A 22,549-nucleotide genomic window follows, 5' to 3' on the forward strand; every position below is an offset into this window, starting at 1 on the left:
GGAGAGTGGGTGAGAGGGAGAGTGGTAGAGAGTGGTAGAGAGGGAGAGTGGGTGAGAGGGAGAGTGGTAGAGAGGGAGAGTGGGTGAGAGGGAGAGTGGGTGAGAGAGAGGGTGCTGTCTGGAGCTGGAGAAAGGGCGGCTCTGTGTGTGTGTGTTCGAATCTGAAGCGAATCTGAAACGAGGACGTATATGTTTATGAGGGGATAGGGAAAGAGAGGGCGAGAGAGTGACGGATAGGGAAAGAGAGGGCGAGAGAGTGACGGATAGGGAAAGAGAGGGCGAGAGAGTGTCAGATAGGGAAAGAGAGGGCGAGAGAGTGTCAGCTAGGGAAAGAGAGGGCGAGAGAGTGACGGATAGGGAAAGAGAGGGCGAGAGAGTGTCGGATAGGGAAAGAGAGGGCGAGAGAGTGTCAGATAGGGAAAGAGAGGGCGAGAGAGTGTCAGATAGAGAAAGAGAGGGCGAGAGAGTGTCAGATAGGGAAAGAGAGGGCGAGAGAGTGTCAGATAGGGAAAGAGAGGGCGAGAGAGTGTCAGGTAGGGAAAGAGAGGGCGAGAGAGTGACGGATAGGGAAAGAGAGGGCGAGAGAGTGTCAGATAGGGAAAGAGAGGGCGAGAGAGTGTCAGATAGGGAAAGAGAGGGCGAGAGAGTGTCAGATAGGGAAAGAGAGGGCGAGAGAGTGTCAGATAGGGAAAGAGAGGGCGAGAGAGTGACGGATAGGGAAAGAGAGGGCGAGAGAGTGTCAGATAGGGAAAGAGAGGGCGAGAGAGTGTCAGATAGGGAAAGAGAGGGCGAGAGAGTGTCAGATAGGGAAAGAGAGGGCGAGAGAGTGTCAGATAGGGAAAGAGAGGGAGAGAGAGTGTCAGATAGGGAAAGAGAGGGCGAGAGAGTGTCAGATAGGGAAAGAGAGGGCGAGAGAGTGACGGATAGGGAAAGAGAGGGCGAGAGAGTGTCAGATAGGGAAAGAGAGGGCGAGAGTGTCAGATAGGGAAAGAGAGGGCGAGAGAGTGACGGATAGGGAAAGAGTGGGCAAGAGAGTGTCAGATAGGGAAAGAGAGGGCGAGAGAGTGACGGATAGGGAAAGAGTGGGCGAGAGAGTGACGGATAGGGAAAGAGAGGGCGAGAGAGTGTCAGATAGGGAAAGAGAGGGCGAGAGAGTGACGGATAGGGAAAGAGAGGGCGAGAGAGTGACGGATAGGGAAAGAGTGGGCGAGAGAGTGACGGATAGGGAAAGAGAGAGCGAGAGAGTGTCAGATAGGGAAAGAGAGGGCGAGAGAGTGACGGATAGGGCAAGAGTGGGCGAGAGAGTGACGGATAGGGAAAGAGAGGCGAGAGAGTGTCGGATAGGGAAAGAAAGGGCGAGAGAGTGACGGATAGGGAAAGAGTGGGCGAGAGAGTGACGGATAGGGAAAGAGTGGGCGAGAGAGTGACGGATAGGGAAAGAGTGGGCGAGAGAGTGTCAGATAGGGAAAGAGTGGGCGAGAGAGTGTCAGATAAGGAAAGAGAGAACATTTGTTTCTGTGATGGAGAGACAGTATATGTCTGGAGAGTCTGTGTGCATCGGAGCAAGCTGACACCATCCACAGAGCACAGTGAGCTGAGTTGACCCATTGCTCCAGGAGATCCACCAATAAGCAGCTGGTCTGGTGCAGTGATAACAGCAGCCTCCTAGACTAGAGGATGACTGACAGCCAGCCAGACACATAGGTCGGCCTACACCTACACTCCATCTCTACTCCTTAATCATAGCCAACATCTGTCCAGCCCAGGCTCGATCTCAGCAGAGTCTCGGTTTGTTCGTTTTACACTTCTGTCCACCTTGTGTGAGAGAGATCCAATCACCTCTTCATATGTGTTCTTCCTGTCACACACGCACTCCGTCCCTCGTACTACTGTGAGAGACAAACACATACTGTCCTGCTTAACCCCATAGTAGTTATAGTCATCACGGTATCTTTAGGAGAATCTCAGCTGATTTAAATGCCTAAGGAGCCCCCACCCACCCACGGTCAATCCATTGTCTGGAATGGGAGACGGGATAGAAAGAAAAGCCGATAGTAGACTGACAACTAAAAGACGTAAGGAGCGTGAGGAGCTGTGACAGGCCTGTGGCTCCCCGTCTGTCAGAGCAAAGCCCCTGTCATCACAGCCAGGGACAAAGGTCACGGTGATAACCTCTTCATTAATTAAGCATGCTTTAAGGGAGATTAATTGTACTGATATGGAGCTTGCTCTCTTTTCTCTCTTTCAGGCCCTGTCTGTGTCATTGACAAGGTGGATAAAGGGATGAGGATGAAAGACAAGGGAGAGAGGAGGGAGAGACAGAGAAAGGAAGAGGGGGGGGGGGGCATAAGCTCAGAGGAATTGCGTAAAGGCGATAAAGGAGCTTTCGAGAATCAGTCGGATCGTGCAGTAAAACATGTCTCCTTTTTCTACCCGCTGCAGAGAGAAGAGGTGGCGCGGGTCTTATCCCAGCCGGCTCCGGGCTGCAGCAGACAGGACAGCTCTGTTTAAAACCATGCGTTTCCTGGTACCATTCTGAACCACTGGTCCAGAAATACAAGGGTGTTTTATCTCTTTTAACCGTCTCAAATGTTTCTGGAATTTTCTGTGGGCCCTGTCGCTGTCACTGTCGCCCCACACACAAACCTCACTGAGACTGGCCTCTGAACCCAGCCACCACAACTCTGGTTCTCTGTATTTAAAGGCAGATCCATACACTAGGACATTAGCTCAGCTTACTCCTCCTCGGGTGGGGCAGAGTGTGTGTTCATCCCGGCATTATGCCCCCATCTGCACTACTTTAAAAAGATAATTATGGGCCCAGCTCTGTACCCGCCGGCTGCAGAGAGAGCCCTGCCATCTCTCTGTTTGATGTGCTGGAGAACGGGGCGACTGCAATTAAGAGTCCGAATTCCCTGCTCTTCTCTCTCTATTCCTCCCCCTCTCCTTTTCTCTCTCTGACAGTCTGACAGAACAATTTCTCCTCAGCGGGCCAGAGTAGTAGAACTCCAAACTGGAAGACGAACAGACCATTGACACCGGGACACAGACGGAATATGAGAGCGTGGTGATGGGTATGAGAGAATTCTGATGAAGGATCATTGCCTAATAGCTAGCTGGGAAACCAGACTTAGAGAGGCTAGTCATAATCTGGCCTATTCTGGGTTGGGTTTCTCGACTCCTGACTAGCTATCTCCTCTAGTAGTGAAGCAGGAACACAGAATGACACAGAAAGGATACACATACAATAGGATGATAATCGTTAGGAGAAACATGGACTGCCACTACGGGGAGAAGTTTGAGCTTCTGGATCGACCTCAGTGGCGTGAGGTCGATTTGGATCGAGGCTAACTGCGCTTTCTCGGTTTTCCTCTATACCCAGTTAAAAGTGACCGTCGTTAACAATGATGAGATACAATGCTAGTCGATCGAAACCAGTAGAACTGCCCGTGTCAATGAAAGCACGTAGCTAAATCTGTTCAGAATAACTGTTGTAGGTCATTGAGCAAAAGGTCTTCCAAAGAGCTAACCAAAAACAGCAAAGTCAAGAAATACAGTCAGACAACACATCTGTTAAAAACAAGGTTCGAACGAACAATTGAAAAACATGGATTGCATGTTAATGTATTCCCGACTCTTCTGGTTCGATACAGGATTTTCTGATGTTGTCACTATTTACAGTTTGTACTAAACATCCTCCATGATCGTTAATGTAAAAATAGAAGGAAACAAAAGAAACCTCTTAAGATTTGAACAGGTGAGCAAAGCCCCATATCCTGGGTCCTCGTTGACTTGATAAAAGTAGGCCGGGAGGGAGGGAGGGAGGGGGTGGAGGGAGGGGGGAGGGAGGGAGACAGAAAAGAAAAGCAGTGAAAGTAAAGAAGAGTACAAAGCGATTGTTATTGTCTCAGTGAGGCCTAGCAGTCGGCTGTCAGGCCTCAGAGTTGAGTATGATACAGGCTGGCTCTGGGAGCCAGGTTGTGGGGTCAGGAACAGGGCAGGAGAGGGGGTAGAGGAGGGAGACTGGGCAGCGAGGCGAGGTTCGGGCAGTGGACGTTTTTGGTTCAGATGTGGGCATGAGCGTTCCCCTGCCCGTGCCCATGCCTGTGGCCCTGATCCCCTCCGTGGTGCCCCCCCTCTCCGTGTCCATGGCCGTGCTTCTTGTGCTTTCTGCGCTCCCGTCGGCCGTTGTGATGGTCATGGTGCCGCCTGTAGCGCTGTGCTCCCCGGGCTGGAGAGAGACAGAAGGGAGTGAAAGGGTGTGAGAGGGGATGAGTCAGGAGAAAGAGACCGGATGGGAGGGAGTAGAGGTGGGTGTGACAGGTAAAGTGGAGTGACAGAGTGAGAGAGGGATATGAGATGTGAGAGGAGGGGGGTGAGAGGTCAACACCACAGACATACAGCTCTCAACATCAGCCCCTCTGCCTAACGTGTCTTCTCCACTAAACTTCATATTACTAGCTCTCTACATGTATTAGCATAGGACTGTCCTCCCACTCACGTCCTGAGTGAGCCACTTCCTTCCTGTGTTGTGCTGCCAAATTGGATCCATTGGTCCTGGGTTAGGTTTGCCAACAGAAGGTCTACCTTGCCATGATAATAATGACTAACAAACGACTCTAGCAGGAAAACAACATTACACTCGAAATGCACCAAATACGAAATAAGGCTCCATATTTTCTCTCCAGTTCAAACAGCAGCAATTCATTATTTGTCAGTACGAGCCGAAAGGGGAAATGGGAAATACTTGTTTGCTCCTAACTTCTTAAAAAGGGCAAACATTGATACAATCCTACAATATGAATGATTCTGCTGTCATGAAGAAAGATGGATGTTTCCGTCGTTCGGCAGAGCGAGTTTTACTCCTCATGGGAGGATAGTAAAATGAAATGTTTCTTCTCGGCGTTGCTGGCATTCCTCCAAACCCCTGGCTGTCAATCACATGTTGGAGCGATACACTATCTCAACAGAACAAGGGCTAGACTTAGTTTTATCTACACTCAAATTACATTACCGTCGTCACACAACCTCTATCTGAACGAAAAGTTTGTCAAATTCCAGAACATGCTACAACTTCTATGGAGATTCTTGTATTCCTACTGAGTTCAGTCTCATTTGAAGGTTCCTCTCCTCCACTGTATCTGATCATTTATCCCATAGAGATAAAACGTCAAGCCCTTTAACAGTCTTGGTCACTCACTCATAGTGCAGATGATTTTCGGCCGCTCCCATTTGCCGTTGGCACGACACTTGGCCGTGGGGACGTGGCGTTGGAGAAACCCGTCGGCACACTGGTAACGCACCACTGAGTGGATGTCATAGTGGGACCGCTTACGACCAATCAGAAAGGCGTTCTTCACGGTGGGAGGGTTGACACACAGCACTGCCCAATGGAGAAAGAGATCGAGAAATGGAGAAGTGGTACATTATAACAACGTGGTCCTAACATATATATCACCATTCACAGTCATCAGTCGTCACCCAGTCTGTCCCCTTGTCCCCGAACAAGAGACAGTTGAAGAGCCCTCTTTTAAAGAACATTCCCCCTCCACTCTTCAAAACTGTTGACGGCACACAACACACACATATCTAAAGTTCAAAGGAAACCAAAGAGATGAGTCATGTGTGTGTGTGTGCTAGTCTGTGTGGGCTGTTGTTATCTCCTAGAGCGTTGTGTTGATGTGAGGAGGGAGGACAGACAGACAGACAAGCAAAGTGGTTGAGACACCAGACAGACCCTACAGGGCTCTTAGCCCAGTGAGACATCCCACTGACTCACTGACCTTTCAGCTCTGGCTGTTGCCCATAGGCACAGATCTAGGATCAGCTTCCCCTCCACCAAACCTTATCTTCACTATCTGGGAGGAAAACACCAAACTGACTTTAGATCAGTGTCCCGGGTAACTTTGGCCGACCCGACCTTTCAGAAGGGATTGGGCCCTCAGGGGCCACAGTGTGTGACAGGTGTCAGGAATACACCCATGCTTACTGCTCATTGGCCGGATTAGAGGGAGGGCGAATGAGAGATGAGGGATGAGGAGGGGTGACTGGGGTGACGGTGCAGTTCCTCTGTCGTTCCCCTAGATGGCAGCCCTGCGGTTGAAACCTAAAGCCCTCAGTGAGTTTCCAACCCCTAAACAGTCACCAACCCAGCTGTAGACTAAGTGGAAGTGCTTCTTTCCCATCCTTGAAGTAATTGACGACCTCTCATCTGGAACATGGTGGAGATGAGGTGTCCCTTACATAGCCAACACTAATGCAGAGCTACCAGATCAGAGCCAACTCCAAGGAGTAGAGGAAGGGAGGGAAGGAGGGAAGGATGTGTTGTCCAGCTATCCACACAGGGTCTGTGACTGCAGTATGGGCCCAGTGGGAGGTCTGGCCTTCTAAAAGTAGGAATTCAGCTTAACGCCAGTCTGTAAAGGCCCTATTGCAGTACAGAGCACTAAGTAAGGCCCTACTGCAGTACAGAGCACTAAGGCCAGGGGCTGCAGTACAGAGCACTACGGCCAGGGGCTGCAGTACAGAGCACTACGGCCAGGGGCTGCAGTACAGAGCACTAAGGCCCTACTGCAGTACAGAGCACAAGGACAGGGGCTGCAGTACAGAGCACTAAGGCCCTACTGCAGTACAGAGCACTAAGGACAGGGGCTGCAGTACAGAGCACTAAGGCCCTACTGCAGTACAGAGCACAAGGACAGGGGCTGCAGTACAGAGCACTAAGGCCCTACTGCAGTACAGAGCACTAAGGCCAGGGGCTGCAGTACAGAAGTGTGATTAAAAGGCAGGCTACAAGAACCATATACTGTTCATACCACAATACCATCAATTCTACGTAATTCCCTGTAGGCTATTACCTAACCAGGATATTATTAAACAACATAATAACGCTTAGCCATATCAGATTACCCCACTTTTAATAGCGCAAAAAAAATATTGAGGTTTTGTTTAGACTGCCAGTACAGTGATTGCAGTAACATCTCACACATCTCACACCTCGTACTCAGCCAACCAGAAAAGCACCATTTTCACTCCCTGTGTTTAGTGTGCAGTAACATAGACTAGCACGGACATTACTGACACTAGTTTGCAGCTGTGGCAACAGATCAATAGTCACAGGACCAGGCATGGCACTCAATAACACCACCCAGATCTTACTGACTGGGGCTGGGCTGGGGATGCCTGGCAGGCACGCAGGACTGTGTGTGCGTGTGTGTCAGGCTGATTTAGTTTCCTTTTGAAAGCTGGAGACAGTTGAAGCCTGGATCCATCCAGCACTCGCCGAGCCCGGTGGTCTACATCTTTACAATCAGAGTCTAACATGTCTCAGCAGATTAGACAGGGGTGAGCTGGGTATGTCCACACACACTCCAGTCTTAGCCAATGTATTGACCAGCTACAGTCACAGAAGGCAGGCAGGCAGCAGAGTTGTGGGGAACTGTGTGTGATAGTGTGTGTCCTGGGTGGGTGTCAGGGCGAGATAATTCTCTGTCCCCAGAAAAAGGTGCAGGAGAAAATGTGCACTTGGTAGAAGGCAGGTAGAGACACCGCCCCGAAGGACCAGTGTACTCTGGTCTGGACTTGGGCTTTGTGTCTATTAGACAATATTTGGAACTGTATATGAATAACTATGTGAATATTTGATAATATTCTGTTTATGTACGTGTGTGCGTGCGTGCGTGCGCGTGCGTGTGCGTGTGAGAGCGAGATGCCTTCACCACAACCCATCCTCCTAATCAGGGTGGCTCACACCTGCCTGTTCCGTGCTCTTCCCCATGGCATTATGGGTAACACTAATCACCCAGATGACGTGTGTCACTGATTGGATACTGCCTCTCTCTCAGAGGGACAGGCCTGAGTGTTAGCCACACGGCAGTAATCAGCCAACCATGCCATACGGCCCCTGATGAGCAGACCCAAGAGAACAACATCACGACAGAGTAGAACAGGCGGTAAAGTGGGCATGAAGATGGAATGCTGCCACTGACTGATTGACTGAAGGTCAGCTTCCCGATTCCAGGTATTAAGTTAGACCTGTGACAGTGTGTCACCAGCAATGGGTTGCACCTCTGTGATGAGACAAATAACATACAGTGGAAAGTTGATCCGACTCGAGAGCAGTGACACCACACTTTAGTGTGGCATGAGGGACTTATCTAATTCTGTGGCATGAGGGACTTATCTAACTCTATGGCATGAAGGACTTATCTAACTCTGTGGCATGAGGGACTTATCTAACTCTATGGCATGAGGGACTTATCTAACTCTGTGGCATGAGGGACTTATCTAACTCTATGGCATGAGGGACTTATCTAATTCTGTGGCATGAGGGACTTATCTAACTCTGTGGCATGAGGGACTTATCTAATTATGTGGCATGAGGGACTTATCTAACTCTATGGCATGAAGGACTTATCTAACTCTGTGGCATGAGGGACTTATCTAACTCTATGGCATGAGGGACTTATCTAACTCTGTGGCATGAGGGACTTATCTAACTCTATGGCATGAAGGACTTATCTAACTCTGTGGCATGAGGGACTTATCTAACTCTATGGCATGAGGGACTTATCTAACTCTATGGCATGAGGGACTTATCTAACTCTGTGGCATGAGGGACTTATCTAACTCTTTGGCATGAGGAACTTTTCTAACTCTGTGGCATGAGCGACTTATCTAACTCTGTGGCATGAGCGACTTATCTAACTCTGTGGCATGAGGGACTTATCTAACTCTGTGGCATGAGGGACTTATCTAACTCTGTGGCACGAGGGACTTATCTAACTCTATGGCATGAGGGACTTATCTAACTCTGTGGCATGAGGGACTTATCTAACTCTGTGGCATGAGGGACTGATCTAACTCTTTGGCATGAGGAACTTTTCTAACTCTGTGGCATGAGGGACTTATCTAACTCTGTGGCATGAGCGACTTATCTAACTCTGTGGCATGAGTGACTTATCTAACTCTGTGGCATGAGGGACTTATCTAACTCTGTGGCACGAGGGACTTATCTAACTCTATGGCATGAGGGACTTATCTAACTCTGTGGCATGAGGGACTTATCTAACTCTGTGGCATGAGGGACTGATCTAACTCTGTGGCACGAGGAACTTAACTAACTGTTAAGTTTTATAACTCTAATTCTGGTGACCATTCAGATGAACTAAATAATGTTTCTAGCCTGAGGCCAGTTGAAATCGGTACCCAAGAGGATCTAGCAGTGACCCGATCCTCCATTTCCTTAAACACAGCTCTGGAGTCTGGCCAGTCGTCTCAATAAACCTACAAACAGCTACCTGGCTGGCTATTAATAACCTGTCTCTCTGTCTGCCCCAAATGCAATTGAAGACCGTCTGCTCTAATAAGCCCACAGAGGAGAATGTTAGGATGCGCACTTCTCTGGCATCTCACAGCACCATGACAGAGCAGATCCACAGAAGCCTGGTCATGTGACACAGACACTTTACTAGTCAGCCCCAAAACTTTGTGTGAAACTCTTCCAACAATGTTTCATACAAAGGAGGATCATTTTTATGTGGATTAAATGTTCTGAAGAAGTCTCATCCCTTGATCTGACAGTAAGGCCATCTCTGTAAGGAGCTGCCTTAGGTGTGAAAGCATAGCTACAAGTGAGCTGACTGCGCTTGGAGGTGAGCTGTAATGATCAGTGTTAGCCTGTGGTCCAGACTGACTGATTGAAGAGGCCTAAGATGACAGAATACTTATAAGTATCTTTTAAAGTATTTAAAGCACAGCGGAAGCTTAATATCACCTCCTCTTCAACTTTTTCATTCTCTCACCCACTGCCTTTTCCTCCCCTCGCTATCCCTTTCAAACTCTCAGTCCCTCTCGCCCACTCTCTCTCTCTCTACAACCCCTCGCCTCTTTCTCCCTCTCACCTGTTCCCTTCTTGCAGACGTAGGGCAGGTTGTAGTTGCAGGGCACGTCGTTCCACTTGCCGTTCTCGTGGGCGATCATCACCACACAGTCCTCTCCACCCGCAAAGAAGTTGTCCGGCTGGTTCTCCCGCCAGTTCTCATATTGCTGCACAGTACAGCGAGTCACAGACACAGCCACAGACAGTCACACAACACAGGCAGTCACACAACACAGGCAGTCACACAACACAGGCAGTCACACAACACAGACAGTCACACAACACAGACAGTCACACAACACAGACAGTCACACAACACAGGCAGTCACACAACACAGGCAGTCACACAACACAGACAGTCACACAACACAGGCAGTCACACAACACAGACAGTCACACAACACAGGCAGTCACACAACACAGGCAGTCACACAACACAGGCAGTCACACAACACAGGCAGTCACACAACACAGGCAGTCACACAACACAGGCAGTCACACAACACAGGCAGTCACACAACACAGGCAGTCACACAACACAGACAGACACACAACACAGACAGAAGGAAAAAAGAAAGTGATAGATACTGTAGACTGTTTCACTGTTCCCTTTTACTGAACAAGAAGCGGATGTGTCTCAACACAGGTCTTTCTCCAGCGGTATAGACTGACACAGAGTAATGACAGCTCTTAAACAACAACAGGCACAGAGGAGATGCCTCTAGGAAGATGTAAGTAGGGTAGCAAGAAGAGTGGTTCAGCGAGCGAGGCTGTACATATACACAGGTAACGACACATTCACTCAATCAACTTCCCACCTGACCTTTAGCTAGCACCCACATCCTCCCTAGGGACCTCTGCTATGAGAGAAATGCACTCTTCAATAGCAGGCGGTGTCACTGTGGTTATTGTCCTTCTGAAGTATGTTGCTGATAATAAAGACTACACAAGATTAAACGAGTGATCTCTCTCTGCCTCTCCCTCTGCCTCTCCCTCTGTCTCTCCCTCTGCCTCTCCCTCTGCCTCTCCCTCTGTCTCTGCATCTTCCTCTCCCTCTGTCTCTGCCTCTTCCTCTGTCTCTCCCTCTGCCTCTCCCTCTGCCTCTCCCTCTGTCTCTGCATCTTCCTCTCCCTCTGTCTCTGCCTCTTCCTCTGTCTCTCCCTCTCCCTCTCCCCCTGTCTCTCCCTCTGTCTCTGCCTCTTCCTCTGTCTCTCCCTCTGTCTCTCCCTCTGTCTCTCCCTCTCCCTCTGTCTCTCCCTCTGCCTCTCCCTCTGTCTCTGCCTCTCCCTCTGTCTCTCCCTCTCTCTCTGCCTCTCCCTCGGTCTCTGCCTCTCCATCTGTCTCTCCCTCTGTCTCTCCCTCTGCCTCTCCCTCTGCCTCTCCCTCTGTCTCTTCCTCTCCCTCTGTCTCTGCCTCTTCCTCTGTCTCTCCCTCTGTCTCTCCCTCTGTCTCTCCCTCTGCCTCTCCCTCTGTCTCTGCCTCTTCCTCTGTCTCTCCCTCTGTCTCTCCCTCTGCCTGTCTCTGCCTCTCCCTCGGTCTCTGCCTCTCCATCTGTCTCTCCCTCTGTCTCTCCCTCTGCCTCTCCCTCTCTCTTCCTCTGTCTCTTCCTCTCCCTCTGTCTCTGCCTCTTCCTCTGTCTCTCCCTCTTCCTCTCCCTCTTCCTCTGTCTCTCCCTCTGTCTCTCCCTCTGCCTCTCCCTCTGTCTCTTCCTCTCCCTCTGTCTCTGCCTCTTCCTCTGTCTCTCCCTCTGCCTGTCTCTGCCTTTCCCTCTGTCTCTCCCTCTGCCTCTCCCTCTGTCTCTGCCTCTTCCTCTGTCTCTCCCTCTGTCTCTCCCTCTGCCTGTCTCTGCCTCTCCCTCTGCCTGTCTCTGCCTTTCCCTCTGTCTCTCCCTCTGTCTCTCCCTCTGTCTCTCCCTCTGCCTCTCCCTCTGCCTCTGCCTGTCTCTGCCTCTCCCTCTGTCTCTCCCTCTGTCTGTCTCTGCCTCTCCCTCTGTCTCTCCCCTCTGCCTGTCTCTGTCTCTCCCTCTGCCTGTCTCTGCCTCTCCCTCTGTCTCTCCATCTGTCTCTCCCTCTGTCTCTCCCTCTGTCTCTGCCTCTGTCTCTGCCTCTTCCTCTGTCTCTCCCTCTGTCTCTCCCTCTGCCTCTCCCTCTGCCTCTCCTCTGCCTCTTCCTCGGTCTCTCCCTCTGCCTGTCTCTGCCTGTCTCTCCCTCTGCCAGTCTCTGTCTCTCCCTCTGCCTCTTCCTCGGTCTCTCCCTCTGTCTCTCCCTCTGTCTCTCCCTCTGCCTGTCTCTGCCTCTCCCTCTGCCTGTCTCTGCCTCTCCCTCTCCCTCTGCCTGTCTCTGTCTCTCCCTCTGCCTGTCTCTGCCTCTCCCTCTGCCTGTCTCTGCCTCTCCCTCTGTCTCTCCCTCTGTCTCTCCCTCTGCCTGTCTCTGCCTCTCCCTCTGTCTCTCCCTCTGCCTGTCTCTGTCTCTCCCTCTGCCCGTCTCTGCCTCTCCCTCTGTCTCTCCCTCTGTCTCTCCCTCTGTCTCTGCCTCTGTCTCTGCCTCTCCCTCTGTCTCTCCCTCTGCCTCTGTCTCTCCCTCTGTCTCTCCCTCTGCCTGTCTCTGCCTCTCTCTGTCTCTCCCTCTGCCTCTCCCTCTGTCTCTCCCTCTCCCTCTGTCTCTCCCTCTGTCTCTCCCTCTGTCTCTCCCTCTGTCTCTGCCTCTGTCTCTGCCTCTCCCTCTGTCTCTGCCTCTGTCTCTGCCTCTCCCTCTGTCTCTCCCTCTGCCTGTCTCTGCCTCCCTCTGTCTCTCCCTCTGCCTGTCCCTCTGTCTCTCCCTCTGCCTGTCTCTGCCTCTGCCTCTCCCTCTGCCTCTCCCTCTGTCTCTCCCTCTGTCTCTGCATCTTCCTCTCCCTCTGTCTCTGCCTCTTCCTCTGTCTCTCCCTCTGCCTCTCCCTCTGTCTCTCCCTCTGCCTCTCCTCTGTCTCTCCCTCTGTCTCTCCCTCTGTCTCTCCCTCTGCCTCTCCCTCTGTCTCTCCCTCTGCCTCTCCCTCTGTCTCTCCCTCTGCCTCTCCCTCTGTCTCTCCCTCTGTCTCTCCCTCTGTCTCTCCCTCTGTCTCTCCCTCTGTCTCTCTGCCTCTCCCTCTGTCTCTCCCTCTGCCTGTCTCTGTCTCTCCCTCTGCCTGTCTCTGCCTCTCCCTCTGTCTCTCCATCTGTCTCTCCCTCTGTCTCTCCCTCTGTCTCTGCCTCTGTCTCTGCCTCTTCCTCTGTCTCTCCCTCTGTCTCTCCCTCTGCCTCTCCCTCTGCCTCTCCCTCTGCCTCTTCCTCGGTCTCTCCCTCTGCCTGTCTCTGCCTGTCTCTCCCTCTGCCAGTCTCTGTCTCTCCCTCTGCCTCTTCCTCGGTCTCTCCCTCTGTCTCTCCCTCTGTCTCTCCCTCTGCCTGTCTCTGCCTCTCCCTCTGCCTGTCTCTGCCTCTCCCTCTCCCTCTGCCTGTCTCTGTCTCTCCCCTCTGCCTGTCTCTGCCTCTCCCTCTGCCTGTCTCTGCCTCTCCCTCTGTCTCTCCCTCTGTCTCTCCCTCTGCCTGTCTCTGCCTCTCCCTCTGTCTCTCCCTCTGCCTGTCTCTGTCTCTCCCTCTGCCCGTCTCTGCCTCTCCCTCTGTCTCTCCCTCTGTCTCTCCCTCTGTCTCTGCCTCTGTCTCTGCCTCTCCCTCTGTCTCTCCCTCTGCCTCTGTCTCTCCCTCTGTCTCTCCCTCTGCCTGTCTCTGCCTCTCTCTGTCTCTCCCTCTGCCTCTCCCTCTGTCTCTCCCTCTCCCTCTGTCTCTCCCTCTGTCTCTCCCTCTGTCTCTCCCTCTGTCTCTGCCTCTGTCTCTGCCTCTCCCTCTGCCTCTCCCTCTGTCTCTCCCTCTGTCTCTCCCTCTGTCTCTCCCTCTGTCTCTCCCTCTGTCTCTCTGCCTCTCCCTCTGTCTCTCCCTCTGCCTGTCTCTGTCTCTCCCTCTGCCTGTCTCTGCCTCTCCCTCTGTCTCTCCATCTGTCTCTCCCTCTGTCTCTCCCTCTGTCTCTGCCTCTGTCTCTGCCTCTTCCTCTGTCTCTCCCTCTGTCTCTCCCTCTGCCTCTCCCTCTGCCTCTCCCTCTGCCTCTTCCTCGGTCTCTCCCTCTGCCTGTCTCTGCCTGTCTCTCCCTCTGCCAGTCTCTGTCTCTCCCTCTGCCTCTTCCTCGGTCTCTCCCTCTGTCTCTCCCTCTGTCTCTCCCTCTGCCTGTCTCTGCCTCTCCCTCTGCCTGTCTCTGCCTCTCCCTCTCCCTCTGCCTGTCTCTGTCTCTCCCTCTGCCTGTCTCTGCCTCTCCCTCTGCCTGTCTCTGCCTCTCCCTCTGTCTCTCCCTCTGTCTCTCCCTCTGCCTGTCTCTGCCTCTCCCTCTCCTCTCTCCCTCTGCCTGTCTCTGTCTCTCCCTCTGCCTGTCTCTGCCTCTCCCTCTGTCTCTCCCTCTGTCTCTCCCTCTGTCTCTGCCTCTGTCTCTGCCTCTCCCTCTGTCTCTCCCTCTGCCTCTGTCTCTCCCTCTGTCTCTCCCTCTGCCTGTCTCTGCCTCTCTCTGTCTCTCCCTCTGCCTCTCCCTCTGTCTCTCCCTCTCCCTCTGTCTCTCCCTCTGTCTCTCCCTCTGTCTCTCCCTCTGTCTCTGCCTCTGTCTCTGCCCTCTCCCTCTGTCTCTGCCTCTGTCTCTGCCTCTCCCTCTGTCTCTCCCTCTGCCTGTCTCTGCCTCCCTCTGTCTCTCCCTCTGCCTGTCCCTCTGTCTCTCCCTCTGCCTGTCTCTGCCTCTGCCTCTCCCTCTGCCTCTCCCTCTGTCTCTCCCTCTGTCTCTGCATCTTCCTCTCCCTCTGTCTCTGCCTCTTCCTCTGTCTCTCCCTCTGCCTCTCCCTCTGTCTCTCCCTCTGCCTCTCCCTCTGTCTCTCCCTCTGTCTCTCCCTCTGTCTCTCCCTCTGCCTCTCCCTCTGTCTCTCCCTCTGCCTCTCCCTCTGTCTCTCCCTCTGCCTCTCCCTCTGTCTCTCCCTCTGTCTCTCCCTCTGTCTCTCCCTCTGTCTCTCCCTCTGTCTCTCTGCCTCTCCCTCTGTCTCTCCCTCTGCCTCTCCCTCTGTCTCTCTGCCTCTCCCTCTGTCTCTCCCTCTGCCTCTCCCTCTGTCTCTCTCACCAGGTCCATGTTGTCAGTCCACTGGAAATCCTCTTCCACTGTTCTGTCGTTCAGTCCGATCCAGGTGTTGTCATGACTCAGACCTGAACGACAGGGCAAAACAAATAAACACATCCTTTAAAAAGACCACTTTTCCATTCAGCAGTATTTCCATTCAGCAGTATTTCCATTCAGCAGTATTTCCATTCAGCAGTATTTCCATTCAGCAGTATTTCCATTCAGCAGTATTTCCATTCAGCAGTATTTCCATTCAGCAGTATTTCCATTCAGCAGTATTTCCATTCAGCAGTATTTCCATTCAGCAGTATTTCCATTCAGCAGTATTTCCATTCAGCAGTATTTCCATTCAGCAGTATTTCCATTCAGCAGTATTTCCATTCAGCAGTATTTCCATTCAGCAGTATTTCCATTCAGCAGTATTTCCATTCAGCAGTATTTCCATTCAGCAGTATTTCCATTCAGCAGTATTTCCATTCAGCAGTATTTCCATTCAGCAGTATTTCCATTCAGCAGTATTTCCATTCAGCAGTATTTCCATTCAGCAGTATTTCCATTCAGCAGTATTTCCATTCAGCAGTATTTCCATTCAGCAGCAGTATTTCCATTCAGCAGTATTTCCATTCAGCAGTATTTCCATTCAGCAGTATTTCCATTCAGCAGTATTTCCATTCAGCAGTATTTCCATTCAGCAGTATTTCCATTCAGCAGTATTTCCATTCAGCAGTATTTCCATTCAGCAGTATTTCCATTCAGCAGTATTTCAGTATTTCCATTCAGCAGTATTTCCATTCAGCAGTATTTCCATTCAGCAGTATTTCCATTCAGCAGTATTTCCATTCAGCAGTATTTCCATTCAGCAGTATTTCCATTCAGCAGTATTTCCATTCAGCAGTATTTCCATTCTGTATTTCCATTCAGCAGTATTTCCATTCAAGTATTTCCATTCAGCAGTATTTCCATTCAGCAGTATTTCCATTCAGCAGTATTTCCATTCAGCAGTAAGTCCCCAATGCACCACCACTCCATTTTCCCATTCAGTATTTCTCAGTATTTCCATTCTATTCTCTTTCTCACACCACCCATTCCCAAGTCTCTCTCTCTCTTTCTCACACACACACACACACACACACACACACACACACACACACACACACACACACACTAGGGAGGCTCAGCTCTTATCACAATTTCAGCCCCAGATAGCAGAAGGCAGAAGCAGCCAAATCTTCACAGAAGGTGCAGCATTGATGAGATTTGGGTGCGGTGTAATGAAATTTAAATCATGATGTTTCTGATTAACATAATTATGGGGCCCATTAATCTACCTAATGGCTTTGCTCCCTTTATTGTCGGGGTGGAGACGTCCATTTTCGAGGCAATTAAACACACTTTTAGGTAAATTTGTCTGTGGAGGGGAGGAATAGGGAGGAGGATGAGGGAGGGCGAGTGGGAGGATGTATAGCTCTGGCCTCCCTGGGACTGGGAGGGGTTCACCATGCTGGGGCTTTTATTCTGTCTTTCCTTTCATCCAGTTCTTTCTTTCTCCATCCCTCTCAGGATCAATGCCAGAACATGAGACTGCGCTTCATTATATTTTCCGTAAAGTCCCACTGATTGGAAGGCACCCACCGTTGATGAAGTCCTGCTCCTGGAGTGTGTGTATGCTGGCCAGGTGTCCGCTGTGCTCCCTGCAGTCCTTCTCTGCGTCCTCCCAGGTGTGTCTGCGGCTGAAGTACCTGTAGCAGTGGCCATGGAACTTCCTCCATGTGTGTTCACAGCCCTCTGTGTCTGCACATACAGAGAGAGACACAGAGAGAGACAGAGACAGGGAGAGAGACAGAGAAAGAGAGAGAGAGACAGACAGAAAGAGAGAAGGAGAGAGACAGGGAGAGAGAGAGAAAGAGAGAGACAGAGACAGAGAGACAGGGAGAGAGAGAGAGAGAAGGAGAGAGACAGAGACAGAGAGACAGGGAGAGAGAGAGAAACAGAGACAGAGAGACGGAGAGAGAGAGAGACAGGGAGAGAGAGAGAGAGGACAGACAGAGAGAAGGAGAGAGACAGGGAGAGAGAGAGAGAAACAAAGAGACAGGGAGAGAGAGAGACAGAAAGGGAGAGAGAGAGACAGAAAGGGAGAGAGAGACAGAAAGGGAGAGAGAGACAGAAAGGGAGAGAGAGAGGGAGAGAGAGAGAGAGAGACAGAGAGAGAGAGAGAGAGAGAGAGAGAGAGACAGAAAGAGAGAAGGAGAGAGACAGGGAGAGAGAGAGAGAAACAGAGAGACAGAGACAGAGAGACAGGGAGAGAGAGAGAAGGAGAGAAACAGAGACAGAGAGACAGGGAGAGAGAGAAACAGAGACAGAGAGACAGGGAGAGAGAGAGAAACAGAGACAGAGAGACAGGGAGAGAGAGAGAGAGAAGGAGAGAGAGAGAGACAGGGGAGAGAGAGAGAAACAGAGACAGAGAGACAGGGAGAGAGAGAGAAACAGAGACAGAGACAGAGAGACAGGGAGAGAGAGAGAAACAGAGACAGGGAGAGACCGAGAGACAGGGAGAGAGAGAGAGAGAGAGGACAGAGAGAGAGAAGGAGAGAGACAGGGAGAGAGAGAGAGAAACAGAGAGACAGGGAGAGAGAGAGACAGAAAGGGGAGAGAGAGACAGAAAGGGAGAGAGAGAGAGAGAGAGAGACACAGAGACAGACAGACAGAGACAGACAGACAGACAGACAGACAGACAGACAGACAGACAGACAGACAGACAGACAGACAGACAGAGACAGAGAGACAGAGAGGGGGGGTTAGTCTACAGAAACACACAGATGCATACTCATATATCTCAGGTTCACACAACCATGTGCATGGAAGTACAAACACACAGTGTATTCAGTGTATACGGATGTATGTATGTGCATATCATTTTTCTGCTCTAGGGATATCATTATTGTTTGGATAACCTTATTTACTGATGCGAACTGCAGAGAACACCCGAAGAAGAATGATCATTTAATTACCATAGTGAATTTTTGTAATGCTTACGTGTCAATCAATCCCAATCTGCCAACTGCCGATTTGACACGAAAATAAAATGTAATTTATTCATTTACACACTTTTTCCCTGTCTTTCACATTCATTCCAGTGCTCTACTTTCCCTCCTCCAGTACAACACTCCTTTCCCTCCCTACCTCCCTCCCTCCCTCCGTGACGTCAGTCCAGGCCTAATCCCAGTCAGGCAGTGGGCTGGGATGGGAGCAGAGCAGTATGAGGAAGCAGCTTAGCCCTGTGAAAGGCTCTTTAATCTATTTAAATGACAACAATCCCCAGAAATGTCTCCCAGTGGGGACGCCATCCGGACTAATTCAACCCTGTCACAGCCCCTGTCAGGTCTCTGCTCCTGTCTCCTCGTTCCTACTTTCTCTCCGTCCGTTTCCCTCTTCCTTTCCCTTCATCCCTGTCAGCATTGAGCCTCGTCCTCCATCCCTCTGCATCCCGCTTCGTCCCTTTTCTTTCACTCTCTATCTCTCTCCCTCCCTCCCCCCATGTCATCTCTCTCCCTCTATCCATCCCCTTTCTCCCTGTCCCTTCATCCCTGTCGGAAAGCACTGAGCCTCTCCCTCCCTCCCCCCATGTCATCTCTCTCCCTCTATCCATCCCCTTTCTCCCTGTCCCTTCATCCCTCTCGGAAAGCACTGAGCCTCTCCCTCCCTCCCCCATGTCATCTCTCTCCCTCTATCCATCCCCTTTCTCCCTGTCCCTTCATCCCTGTCGGAAAGCACTGAGCCTCTCCCTCCCTCCCCCATGTCATCTCTCTCCCTCTATCCATCCCCTTTCTCCCTGTCCATTCATCCCTGTCGGAAAGCACTGAGCCTCTCCCTCCCTCCCACCATGTCATCTCTCTCCCTCTATCCATCCCCCTTTCTCCCTGTCCATTCATCCCTGTCGGAAAGCACTGAGCCTCTCCCTCCCTCCCCCCATGTCATCTCTCTCCCTCTATCCATCCCCTTTCTCCCTGTCCATTCATCCCTGTCGGAAAGCATTGAGCCTCTCCCTCCCTCCCCCATGTCATCTCTCTCCCTCTATCCATCCCCTTTCTCCCTGTCCATTCATCCCTGTCGGAAAGCACTGAGCCTCTCCCTCCCTCCCCCATGTCATCTCTCTCCCTCTATCCATCCCCTTTCTCCCTGTCCCTTCATCCCTGTCGGAAAGCACTGAGCCTCTCCCTCCCTCCCCCCATGTCATCTCTCTCCCTCTATCCATCCCCTTTCTCCCTGTCCTTCATCCCTGTCGGAAAGCACTGAGCCTCTCCCTCCCTCCCCCATGTCATCTCTCTCCCTCTATCCATCCCCTTTCTCCCTGTCCCTTCATCCCTGTCGGAAAGCACTGAGCCTCTCCCTCCCTCCCCCATGTCATCTCTCTCCCTCTATCCATCCCCTTTCTCCCTGTCCCTTCATCCCTGTCGGAAAGCACTGAGCCTCTCCCTCCCTCCCCCATGTCATCTCTCTCCCTCTATCCATCCCCTTTCTCCCTGTCTCTTCATCCCTGTCGGAAAGCACTGAGCCTCTCCCTCCCTCCCCCATGTCATCTCTCTCCCTCTATCCATCCCCTTTCTCCCTGTCCATTCATCCCTGTCGGAAAGCACTGAGCCTCTCCCTCCCTCCCCCATGTCATCTCTCTCCCTCTATCCATCCCCTTTCTCCCTGTCCCTTCATCCCTGTCGGAAAGCACTGAGCCTCTCCCTCCCTCCCCCATGTCATCTCTCTCCCTCTATCCATCCCCTTTCTCCCTGTCCCTTCATCCCTGTCGGAAAGCACTGAGCCTCTCCCTCCCTCCCCCCATGTCATCTCTCTCCCTCTATCCATCCCCTTTCTCCCTGTCCCTTCATCCCTGTCGGAAAGCACTGAGCCTCTCCCTCCCTCCCCCATGTCATCTCTCTCCCTCTATCCATCCCCTTTCTCCCTGTCCATTCATCCCTGTCGGAAAGCACTGAGCCTCTCCCTCCCTCCCCCATGTCATCTCTCTCCCTCTATCCATCCCCTTTCTCCCTGTCCCTTCATCCCTGTCGGAAAGCACTGAGCCTCTCCCTCCCTCCCCCATGTCATCTCTCTCCCTCTATCCATCCCTTTCTCCCTGTCCATTCATCCCTGTCGGAAAGCACTGAGCCTCTCCCTCCCTCCCTCCCCCATGTCATCTCTCTCCCTCTATCCATCCCCTTTCTCCCTGTCCCTTCATCCCTGTCGGAAAGCACTGAGCCTCTCCCTCCCTCCCCCCATGTCATCACTCTCTCTCCATCCATCTTCCTTGGGGTTCACTGTATGGCAGTGCTCAGCTGCACCCATTCACTGTGTCTACGGAGGATGTGTGAGGGAAACAGAGACAGTATGTGCGCGTGCATGTTTGTGTATGCATCTGCGTTTGGGGAAGGGGGTTCAGGGCTTTTCTGTCAACCCAGCCCCCCTTTCTCTCCTACCCCTACAGAGTGGGGATCGAAGAGATATGGCCTCAGCTTCCCCCCAACACATCTAAAGCCACACGGTTAAATTGTGCAGTGCAAATAGGGCCGTATGGAACCCTGCTTCGCATGCAAACACTTCCAGGCCGACATGAGAGGAGCTCAGAGGAAAGGGGCCAAGGAGAGGTGTGTGTGTGTGTGTGGTGTGTGTGTGTGTGTGTGTGTGTGTTTGTTTGTTTATTTGTTTATTTTTGTAAGTGGATGAGCGCTAGCTGTAGAGACTGTCCAGTCCACTTATATTACACAGAGCTGCTGTCCATATGATGCACTATCTAGTAGGGGACTGTTCCCCACAACGCCATGCTGTGATAATAGTCATCAGACACCTCTCTACATGCCCAGAGGAGAACAGATGAACGCTTGAAGTGGATCTCTCCAGAGGAGAGCTGTCCGTGGTTCTGAAACACTCAGCACCAGCAGAATGCACTGCCCTCGCTCATTATTACTATTCACAACCTTCCATCGGCAGGCGCTCAAAGCAATCTAGTCTGTATTTGTTCTCAGTCAGGGGAACAACATGTAGCAAATTGCTTTGCACCCCCTAATAATAGGAAGCGATACTTAACGTGTAGTGACAGGATAACTACAGCAGTACCCTCATGCCCTATCACATGTGCAGAATGTGGGAGCGCATGTTGAACGAATGGCGAATTGCCATGGCACCAAACAAATTGGCACATACACACACACACCCACACACACCCAGCCACACACACACACACACACACACACACACACGCGCGTGTGCAAAACACACTCTGTGGAGGCCTGTGTGATGTGAACACATCTGCAGGGCTGCAGACTCTAATCTCTCCCTTCTGCTCCCAGAAGGTTCCAAGATAACGTACTCACTCACTGGGCTACAGTGTGTGTGTTTGTGTGTGTGTTTGTGTGCGACTGAATGTGTGGCGGGGGGGGGGGAGTTTGGCTGTTCACTTCAACACTCTATGGCAATTGGACACACATTCGTTCATCACACTCTCGTATTTCCCAACAGCAGTGCCTGTGTACGAGGCCCATTTTCACTCAATGGATGAATTAGGCGGAGCAGAGGTGAGAGATAATGGGAAAACCATTGAGCCTGCTGTAAACCTCAGGGATGTTGCAGTACCATCCAGATGTCACGGAGAGAGAAGATGGCTAGATCTCGCTTCCTCCACAGCTACCGTCAGCTCACACAGTCTCTGCTGCCCAAGGACCTTTCATCATCAAATAATACTCCGCTGCTCCACACCATTGCATTGAACAGTATGATGTAGGGAGGTGTACTATTCTCCAAATGTCCTTTTATTGAGCCAGGTAGACATTGAAAACAAAGCCTGTTTTGCAACAGTGACCTAGTTGTTTTTTTGTAGCCAAACTGTATAATATGAGCTATAAGCTATAAGCTATATAAACTATATTTCCAACAAGTTGGGAAAGATGAAGTAGTACTGGGAAGTCTGGCTATGTTTACTGACTCTGATCTTTCCGACTCGTTCAGTCAAAATAACAAATATTTAGAGTCTGTAATGTTCATTTGAGTCTGTAATGTTCATTTGAGTCTGTAATGTTCATTTGAGTCTGTAATGTTCATTTGAGTCTGTAATGTTCATTAGAGTCTGTAATGTTCATTAGAGTCTGTAATGTTCATTTGAGTCTGTAATGTTCATTTGAGTCTGTAATGTTCATTTGAGTCTGTAATGTTCATTTGAGTCTGTAATGTTCATTAGAGTCTGTAATGTTCATTTGAGTCTGTAATGTTCATTAGAGTCTGTAATGTTCATTAGAGTCTGTAATGTTCATTTGAGTCTGTAATGTTCATTTGAGTCTGTAATGTTCATTTGAGTCTGTAATGTTCATTTGAGTCTGTAATGTTCATTTGAGTCTGTAATGTTCATTTGAGTCTGTAATGTTCATTTGAGTCTGTAATGCTCTGAGCATGCGGGAACCCGTATCGGCTAACAGTGAACTGAAAACTCGAAAGAGTCATGGCTCTACGAGCCTCTCGTTCACCATAGGGGGCTTATTGG

The 22,549-nt window shown here is 51.0% G+C and overlaps 1 protein-coding gene across 1 annotated transcript in view; it reads right to left on the reverse strand.

The window, feature by feature from the left end:
* Nucleotides 1-1,400: 1,400 nt before the first annotated feature.
* ncanb (neurocan b) overlaps nt 1,401-22,549 on the reverse strand; it is a 180,364-nt gene continuing 159,215 nt past the window's right edge. Inside the window, exons 12-16 of the mRNA XM_029632404.2 lie at nt 16,666-16,824; nt 15,037-15,119; nt 9,903-10,047; nt 5,201-5,383; nt 1,401-4,231 (exon numbers count right to left, since the gene is read on the reverse strand). Of these exons, the coding sequence (XP_029488264.1) occupies nt 4,065-4,231; nt 5,201-5,383; nt 9,903-10,047; nt 15,037-15,119; nt 16,666-16,824 (737 nt within the window). The 3' untranslated portion in view covers nt 1,401-4,064. The remainder of the gene's footprint in view (nt 4,232-5,200; nt 5,384-9,902; nt 10,048-15,036; nt 15,120-16,665; nt 16,825-22,549) is intronic.

The sequence above is a fragment of the Oncorhynchus nerka genome, linkage group LG24 (assembly GCF_034236695.1).
Source record: "Oncorhynchus nerka isolate Pitt River linkage group LG24, Oner_Uvic_2.0, whole genome shotgun sequence".
Classification (NCBI taxonomy): Eukaryota; Metazoa; Chordata; class Actinopteri; order Salmoniformes; family Salmonidae; genus Oncorhynchus; species Oncorhynchus nerka.